The following is a 10,000-nucleotide window of genomic DNA, read 5'->3' on the forward strand; positions in this document are numbered from 1 at the left end:
CCCAATATATCAAATACGAATTTTGCGTTTTAGCATGAAGAAAGGAAGAGAAAAAAAAAAAAAAGAAAAAAAGAAAATTTACATAGCGAGAGACCTTGGACCGGATTCCAATTTGAAAATCGTTTTAATAAATTAAAAGCTTCGGGGGCCATAATGATCTGTTTATACCGTTGAATCGATTGCCACAACGTCTTTTAAAAAAATTCTAACGATAACTTTCTACATTTAACATGTATTGTTACGTCCTTTAACATAAAAGAATGAAAGAGAGAGAGAGAGAGAGAGAGAGAGAGAGAGAGAGAGAGAGAGAAAGAAAGAAAGAAAGAAAGAAAGAAAGAGAAAAAGAAAGAGAGAAAGAAAGAGAGAGAGAGGTGTTAGATGAATTGTAAAATAAAATTGGTTAATTTTCAATCAGGTTTGTATAAACCTTTACTTTCTAAGTCGATAGGATAAAATAAAAGGAGACTTCATAATGATAATCATTTTCTCAATGGTACCTCTCTTCTTCGTTTCTTTTTTTAGTTATAATAATTCTTACTATTGGAGATATAATTCCTTTCATCCCTCTTTTGTGAGACTGATCGTACGATAAAGCCGATAAAATGGGATGATAGAAGTGGATGGAGGATGAAGGTTGCAGACTTTGATAACCGATTTATAAAAAGAAAGAAATATATATATATATATATATATATATATATATATATATAAATATATAATATATAATAAATATATAATATATATATATATAAATATATAATATATAATAAATATATAATATATAATATAAAATTTATTATATATACATAATAAAATATATATATATATATATATATATATATATATATATATATATATATGTATATATATATATAAAGATAAAAAAGAATTACAAAAAATAAATAAATATAATAAAAATAAAAATAAAAAGAAAAAAGATAAAAATGAAAGCTCGTAGAAAAATTTTCCACAACGACAGGGAAACCATATCAAGAGTATAACAATGGCGGACATCGGTAGTCTTTGATTTGTTGTTGAAACGAATGATTTTTCGTTTCCCTTTTTGAATTCGTTATGCGGTAGCGGAAGCATCTATCTATATGTTCGATATCTATCTATCTATCTATCTATCTATCTATCTATCTATCTATCTATCTATCTATATATCTATGTATGCATGTATGTATGTATCTAATAACTTTATACAAGTGTTTGTCGTGTATATACTATTATTACTACTAATACTTTTACTATGTTTGTAATTTAATAGAAAAAGTTTACTATTACGAGAGACGCTTTAAAAGAGAGACAGAGAATGGAAATGTATGTATGTGCGTGCGCGCGCGTGTGTGTGTATGTAAAAAGTGGGTAACACGCTCGATTCTCCGAGGATATTTATTTTTTGTTCTTTTCTTGTTTTTTTACCCCTTTTGGTTTCCGGTTTTTTCTTTTTTTTTTTTTTTCTTTTTCCTTTTCGTGTTTATTTTAAAGGAAGGTGTACTAAAATATTCGTGTTTTTAAACTAACAAACAACAAATTTTGAAAGCTTCGGATCGTTGTGCTCGTTTCTTTGTATCTTTTCGTTTACTATCTTTTAAACGAACAAACACAGTTGATGCTGGATTTTAATTTTCTTTGTGCGTATGTGTGTGTGTGTGTATGTGTTTGTATCTGTGAATTTGTGTGAAGTGTGTTTGTCGGAAGCTAACGAATGCATTGCACTTGCATAACACTGCGATTTAAAGTTTCTCTTTGTTAATGTCTCAGTGTGCGTTGAATAAAATTACATTTAAGTGTTGAAGTAAATAATCGAAAAGAGAAAGAGATAGAGAAAGAGAGAAAGAGAAAGAGAGAGAAAGAAAGAGAAAGAGAGAGCGAGAGAGAGAGAACATTTGATAGTTATTTAAAAAGTCTAATGCTTCTCACAAAGTAAAAGGTAAACAGTGTGTGTGACGTAGCAAAGGAGAAAGAAAAAAAAAAGAAATAAAAAGAAATAAAAAGAGATAAATAGATAGACAGATAGAGAAAACGAAGATTAGAAATTTTCATTTCACTATTGGATCTACTAGGATATGTAAATTTATGTTAAATTAGGCTATGAAAACGGCTTCGGAACAACGCCTTTAATTTGCATCGGTGATTCCAATTTTGTTAGTTCGAAAGTTTTTTTTTTTTTTTTTTTTTAACTATCTACCTACCCTTCCTTCTCCCTTTAAATATTATCAAAGTCTTAAATAAATATATAAAGTATTGATAAATACTTTTGTTATTTTGTTTGTATTCTCATAATTATCACTTTAAGATTAATCCTTTTGCAATTCAAACGTTTCTATTAAATCCATTAAAACATGTTTTTTTTCTTGTTTTATTTATTTATTTATTTTTTTTTTTTTAAGAAAATTTATATATCATTTATAAATAAAAATATATTTTTTGTCTTTTTCTTTTTAAATTTTTTGAAAATATAGAATTTTATATCATAAAGATTGTTCGTAAATTTAGGATATTATTATTTAAAAAATGATTTGTAAACAAAGCTGCATTTTCTTTTTCTTCTCACCCTTCCATCCCTTGTTTTTATTCTTTTTTATGTTTTCATCATAATCTAAAAATAAAATGGTATTCTTTAACAGTTGCTCGTAAATAATGTTCCACTTTATTTTTTTATTTTTTTTTTTTTTATTAAATTAATAAAATTTTACTTAATTGATTTCAGAATATTGAAATCGAACATATTCGAGGAGTATTTTCGCTTATCGAAAATTAATTAGATATATTAAAATTAGTCTATATATAATAATCGATAGGAAAATTTAAATGAATTGATTAAGTGATATTTCCAAGGTTATCTCTTACTAATATTATGAAGATAATTTTGATTCTTTTCGTACAGTGTATATATATATATATATATATATATATATATATATATATATATATATATATATATCTTTCTCCCTCTTACCTTTTTTATTCAGGCTGCACTTCTCGTAAATATTCTCTATCTCCCTTCTCTCTCTCTCTCTCCCTCCCTCCCACCCCCCTTTCACTCTCTTTCTCTTTGACTCTCTCTTTCTCCCTCATACTTTTTTTTCCCTGGAGAGGAGTTCGATATCTGTGAGAGGTCGACACGCCATTCTTTTACGAACGTCTCACGATTTCTCACCTTCGAGGAGCCGATGGCGTGCATCCGCCCCCGATTTAAGGGACGATGGTAAGAGAAGGATGGAGAAGTCATAAAATCCGAGTATATGCACGATGGCTATGAATTCAAATGGATTCTCTTTCTATCCACGATGGGGCTCCTTCGAACTCGATGAAATGTGATATTTATCGCAGACACTCTCACTCAAATTCGATTGAAAATTTTATGTAATATTGTAATCTTTTATGAACAAAGATTTAACAATTATGTTTACATTAATGAGAACAATTATTGAGGATAATTATTGTGAACAAATATTATTTTACATATGATAAAAATATATATGCATATATTAATTATCTTAAGAAAATTTATATACAAATATGAATAATAAACGTAATAATATTTATGAATTTAAATGAAAATTATAAATTACAAAATTGCAAAAAAGAAAAAAAAAAGAAAAAAGAAGGAAAGAAAGAAAGAAAGAAAAAAGTTTTAATAAATCATTTTGTGTAGACATAAGCAGAATCAAATATAATATTAATAATAGTAACATAGTAATTAAAATAAAATTATTATAAATATTATATATAATAATTTTAATTATCTTGAAAATATTTGATCTTTTTATAGACATCGAGAAACTTTGATAAAAAAAATCGTATGGTACACACGGGACCATAATATTACAGTAATTATTTTTTTACAATTGGACGCTTGTGACATGTATGAAGATCAATTATGTATGTGTTTTTTTTTTTTCATGGTATCACATGTTACTGATTGAACTGGTTGTCGCAGCTTGATATTCGCTATAAAAACGTATTAACTCACGTATATATCAAAAAAATATTATTATAGATTATATTTATTACGAAGCGCTTACTCTTAATAGTTAAACTAGTGTTTAAAGTACGCTTATTTTAAATACTTGTATCAAGTCACTATGAGTTTTAACCCCAAAGATATTCCCATGCAAATAATAAATGTGATTATTAATGATGTTAAAAAGAATTGTTTCTTCGATAAAAAAATTATTTGTTTACAATTTATTAATTTATATAATAATATAATTTAACATAATATAATCTATATAATAATAATAATAATAATAATAATAATAATAATAATAATAATAATAATAATATAATATAATTTTGCAAATCGGTCGCAATCAGAATTTTTGATTGGTGAAAGAAGATACATTTACTTCGTAAGAAATTGATTTATAACAAATAATTTGTAACAAATTGTTAATAAATTATTAATAATATGTTAAAGGAAATATAAAGAAAATTCTGCACTTTAAAATGTTGTTTGATTCAAGTCTCTATGGCTTTTAATTTCGGAGATATTCTCATGTAAATGAAATACTTTGTTATTAATAATGCAAAAAAAAATTATTTCTTCGGTAAAAAAAAATTATTTTTTTATAACTTATTAATTTATATAATTTTACAAATCGATCGTAATTTGAATGTTTGGTTATCAAAATAATATTATTTTACTTCGTAAAAATTTGTTTATAATAATTATTTATAACAAATTGTTAATTAATTATTAACAAGAAGTTTAAAAAATAAAGGAAATTCTGCCCTTTAAAATGGCGTTCGATTCAAGTCTCTATGACTTTTAGATCCGAAGATATTCCTGTATAAACTGAAGATGTTTGCATTGACATAGTGACCTATATAATTTCATTCAATATGGTTCGGTGATGCACTGACCTACATAAATTCTGAGAAATTACTACGACTATTACTACGAACAGCTGTATTATAGAAATTATGAATGAAAATCTTTCGAAGGCGATATCTTCGGAACGAAAAGGAGTAGAAACTTGATACAAACACCGTTTTCAAGAGTATTATTTCTTTTATTTATTTAAATAATGCAATAATATTGATATAATAAAATCGATTTTGTTAATAATTTTTTCAATTGAAATTTCTCTTTCAATTGAATTTTCGGAATGAAAAGTCGGAAAGAGTTGAAACAAATACCATTTTCAAATGTAATTTATTCTTTATTTATTTATATATTGCGATAATATCGTTATAATAAAATCAATTTTGTAAATAAAATTTTTTAAATTGATTTTTTTTTGTTCTCTTTCGTAATAAGGACATTACTACAATGAAATTATTTCAATTTTTATCATAATCACGTGAATTTTAATTTGTTTATTTAAAATAAAAAATAGAAGATGTATCAATAGTCGATAATATAACAAAATTGAAGGATCAATAAACTGAAAGACTTTTCTCAGGTTAATAAATAAAATTGAATCTTTATATGGATTTTTCTTAATAATATTTAAATTAATATAGCTCCTAAATTAATAATTTTTTTTAAGAATACATGAGTTAATATCTTTTTATAGAGAATGTCGAGTTCCATCGACCAATGCAATTAAAAACGTATGATCTTATTTAAAAAAAAAAAAAAAAAAAAAAAAAAAAAAAAAAAAAAAATTTCATTTAACCTTTACATGTACCTTACGTGACCACTTGTACAAAAAATCATTATGTCATATTATGTACCGCCCCCTCCCCTCCCTCGTATCATTCACAACTTTTGTTAACAAAGTTCCTTCATATCTCTAAAAAGTACAAAGTTATTCAAGGTGATTCAGTATATATGTATCAAATTTATATAAAAATTTATTTATTCTTTACTTATTTTACTAATATACGAAAATATTATTAATAATTAAAAATTGTATATATTATAATTATCTACATTGATTATTTTAATAAAATATATCTAAATGGATAATAATCAAAATAATTTTGTTAAGCATAATTATTTAAAACTTATTAATTCAAAACATATAAATTAAAGATATTAAAGTAGTCAATCAAAATTTATAAATTGAATTAGTAAAAAAGAAAAAAGAAAAAAGAAAAAAGAAAAAAGAAGAAGATGAAAAAAAAAAGAAAAGAAAAGAATAGATGAAGATAAATGACAGTATAGAGATAATAATTTCATTTTGATCAATTAACTCACTAGCTAGAAAACTTACTGTTCGGGTCGTGTATCCATCTCTTCTTATCTCCAACCTTCATTATACGGGTATCATCCTGAAAAAAAAAAGGGCAAAGTACAAGATCAGTAAAAGAAGTAATATACCTACTCGGTTCTTTTTTGCTCTTTCTCTTTTTCTTTTCCTTTCTTTCTTTTTTAAATTACGATGGTATTACGTCTTCGTATAAAAATATAAAAAGCGTGTACGGTGAGAAACAGCAGCAGTAGCAGCAGCGGCAGCGGCACGGGGGTTAGTTATTCTAGGTTAGAAAGATTATCCGAGTCTTCGTTCAAAAAATTAACTATACCGAGGTAGATATAAAGTTTAACAAGCCTGAGGTAGATGACGTTCGCTAAATTACATAGGGCCGTTCATGAAGAGTTGGGAAAGGTAAGGGCAACTTAAGGAAAGGGAAAATAGTTGCTGGTTTTTCTTCGTTAAAATTATAAAAAATAAAGATAGACAAGAGAAAAATAAAAATAACAAAAAAAAAAAAAAAATAAGGAAAAAAAAAAGAAATAAAGAAAGAAAGAAAGAAAGAAAAAAAGGATCTAGTTATTTTATCTGCAAAAATTAATCTACCACGACCTTTCTTAAATCTCTTACAACCTTTTTATCTACCATTAGTATTCAGCGCGAATTCTAAAAGAAAGAGAAAAGAAGAAGAAGAAGAAGAAGAAGAAGAAGGAAAAAAAGAAAACAAGAAATTCATTATCTTCAATATCGTTTGTATTAAGTTTTTAATTAGCATCTGATATAGAAATTTTTAATAAAATATTCTAATATTGTTTATGTAGATAAACCAAACTGAGGATGTATCATTAATTTAATAAAAAAAAAGAAAGAAAAAAAGGAAAAAAAAAAATTCTAATATCACTGATATAGATAAACAAAATTGAATATACCATATTTACAAATATCTGAACAATTAATCCTCAATTGTATAAATTGAAAGAAGGAACTATACGTTAGAATAATTTTGTTAATATTTGACATTGATAGTACAATTTAAGTTAAATCAACAATAATGATTACCTTTTAGAGCGTGAACGATAATAATTAACGTTTAAATTACAATAAAATAAAAGCAATAAAGCTTTGAATACAAACTGAACGATCTAAAAGATTCTGTCTTATCGAGCTTATCATATAATCATTCGAATAGAATCGATAGTTCCGTTTTAGGAAACAAATCAAGAGAATCCATCGTAACTAAGGGCAGAACGTAGAACGTGACAAACGATCGCATGTCTATCGTATAAAATTTCGAATAGGAAGTTTAAATTGGAGCACGGTGTTTCTCGCTCGAAGTTCAGGCCGAGGTCATCGTAGGAAAAAAGAGGAGAGAAAAAAAAAGAAACGGATAGATACGTACTTACTAGGCTTAGAGAAGGAAAAGAAAGGGAAAAAAAGAAAAAAGAAAGAAAAAAGAAAAAAGAAAAGGCTTGTGAATCGAGCGAGAAAATTGAAGAGAAAGAGCTAGCCACCGAGCGAGAAAATTGAAGAGAGAGGGATAGAGGAGGAAAGGGAGAGAAAGAGAGAAGAGAGGAAAGAGAGAAAGAGAGAGAAAGAGAGAAGAGAGGAAAGAGAGAAAAAGAGAGAGCGGAACGAAGGTGAAGTAGCCTTGCGTGATAGTTCATGTGGCAGTTTGCAGCAATTCGTGGATAACACATCTAAAATACCCATGGGAAACGGCTTGAAATGTAGGTCAGTGACCAGAGTTAAAGTAGATCGAAATGAAAGATCTCTCTTTGCACGGAGTTTGTTTAATAAAGTTAGGATGAAAAGAAAAGAAAAGGAAAGGAAAGAAAAGAAAAGAAAAGAAAAAAAAAGAAAGAAGAAAAGGAAGAAAAAGAGAGAGAAGTAACAACAAATATAATAAATACAAAAGATAAGAGATCATATATATATATTAACAGTGGATTTATCAATCAATCAAAATAACTGGCTTGAATTATTTTTATTATTATTATTATTATTATTATTATATATTTTTTCTACTTAATATCTTATTTCATATTTTTTTTTTTTTAAAGCATTTAGAAAGATAATATAATAGAATATTATGATAGAACAATAATTATTATTATAATTAATATTTTATTAATACCATATATAGTATTAATTATATTAGTAAGGATTAATATAATAATATTATTATATTAATACTAAAATAATAAAATAAAATATATAACGTTTTATATATCCAAATGTTTGATATTATTGATATATTGATACACACACACACACACACATTCACACAGTCACACAAACACGTACAACATTGATGTATGATATACATACATATATGATAACAATTTTAAATAGTTTAACAATTTTAAATTAGTTTTGTTCTCTTTTTATATATTTTTTAATTTTTATTTCTTTTTTTTTTCTTTTTGAGATAGATAAGTACATAAAAAAGTTACATCTCATGTATGTACCTTAAAACGCATACTTAAAAATAATTGTTGATAGTACGTCGAGTATGTTAACACAGGGTATATTTCATTATCGAATTTGAAACTCTGACGTCATATCCTATTCAAGTCATTTCATATTCCGATCGATATATTCATATATCGAATAGTATGGTTTCAGGGCCAAGTTATACGTGTCTATCTATATATCAAAGTTTTTCTAAAAATAACGATTGCACATCCTCCGTAATATGCCCTTTGACCGATTCATTCGATCGCATTGCAGTGTTAAGCAAACACGAACCAAAGGATTTCCTACGGGCAAAACAGACTGGAGGCCACGAATTAAGGACAACGAATGAATTTCTTTTTTCATTTCTTTCTTTTATTTTTTTCTTTTTTTTTTCTCCTTCGAACGACGGAATATGAATACACATATCACTTTGTTCTGGGACATATATTCTCTCTTTTTCTTGAACAATCCCCTTGTTTTCTTTTTATATCTAACTCTCCCTTTCTCTCTCCCTCCCTCTCTTTCTCTCTCTCTCTCTCTCTCTCTCTCTCTCTCTCTCTCTCTCTTTAACACATACGTACATGTATATACAGATATTCTCAACGCAACCCCAAACGAGCTCCCTACAAAGCTGCATTTTTTATCGCGTCGAACGAAATGTGCATCGTTGCAAGAAAAATTGCACGATGCAACGACGTGGAGAGGTATAAGAGAGGGAAAAAAAATAGGAAATAAAAGAAAGAAAGAGAGAGAGAGAGAGAGAGAGAGAGAAAGAGGAAAAAACAAGAGAGAGTCCTGTGCCGGGTGTCATCGATCGATGCCGTTACAAAGCGTAAACCTAGCTTTTCTTCGTGTGTAGTAAAAAAAAAAAAAGAATATATATATATATATATATATATATATATATATATATATATATATAAAAGAATTCCAAATGAAAATTTAACGCGTCGAGAAATTCGAGAGAAACGTTTTTACTTTTTTTATTCTCTCTCTCTCTCTCTCTCTCCTTCTCTCCCTTTATCTATCTGTCTATCCATCTATGTGTATTTATTTCTTTCTTTCTTTCGGAACAACGATACACGCTTTATAAACCTTTTCGAGAAGTTCACTTTTAAACTGCTTGACAAACTGGCAACAGCTAGGATTATTTCTAGTTTTAAAAATATTAAATAAAATGTATATTCATGGTTCTGAAAATAAAATACACCATAAATATATTTTAATCATTCTCTTTTACTCTCTCTCTCTCTCTCTCTCTCTTTCTCTCTCTCTCTCTCTCTCTTTAAAAGCGACCGATTTTCGGCCTTCACCAACATGCAATTTATCGACTTGAAAAAAGAAACTTAACAAACTACTATAAAAACGAAACAAAGAAAATGGAGATTGAA

The 10,000-nt window shown here is 26.8% G+C and overlaps 1 protein-coding gene across 1 annotated transcript in view; it reads right to left on the reverse strand.

Annotated features, from left to right (window-relative positions):
- The window catches only part of LOC124429579 (proteoglycan Cow), a 150,983-nt gene that overhangs the window by 54,188 nt on the left and 86,795 nt on the right, over nucleotides 1-10,000 (reverse strand). Inside the window, exon 2 of the mRNA XM_046975031.1 lies at nucleotides 6,174-6,231. Within this exon, the coding sequence (XP_046830987.1) occupies nucleotides 6,174-6,231 (58 nt within the window). The remainder of the gene's footprint in view (nucleotides 1-6,173; nucleotides 6,232-10,000) is intronic.

Source organism: Vespa crabro, chromosome 15 (assembly GCF_910589235.1).
Source record: "Vespa crabro chromosome 15, iyVesCrab1.2, whole genome shotgun sequence".
Lineage (NCBI taxonomy): Eukaryota > Metazoa > Arthropoda > Insecta > Hymenoptera > Vespidae > Vespa > Vespa crabro.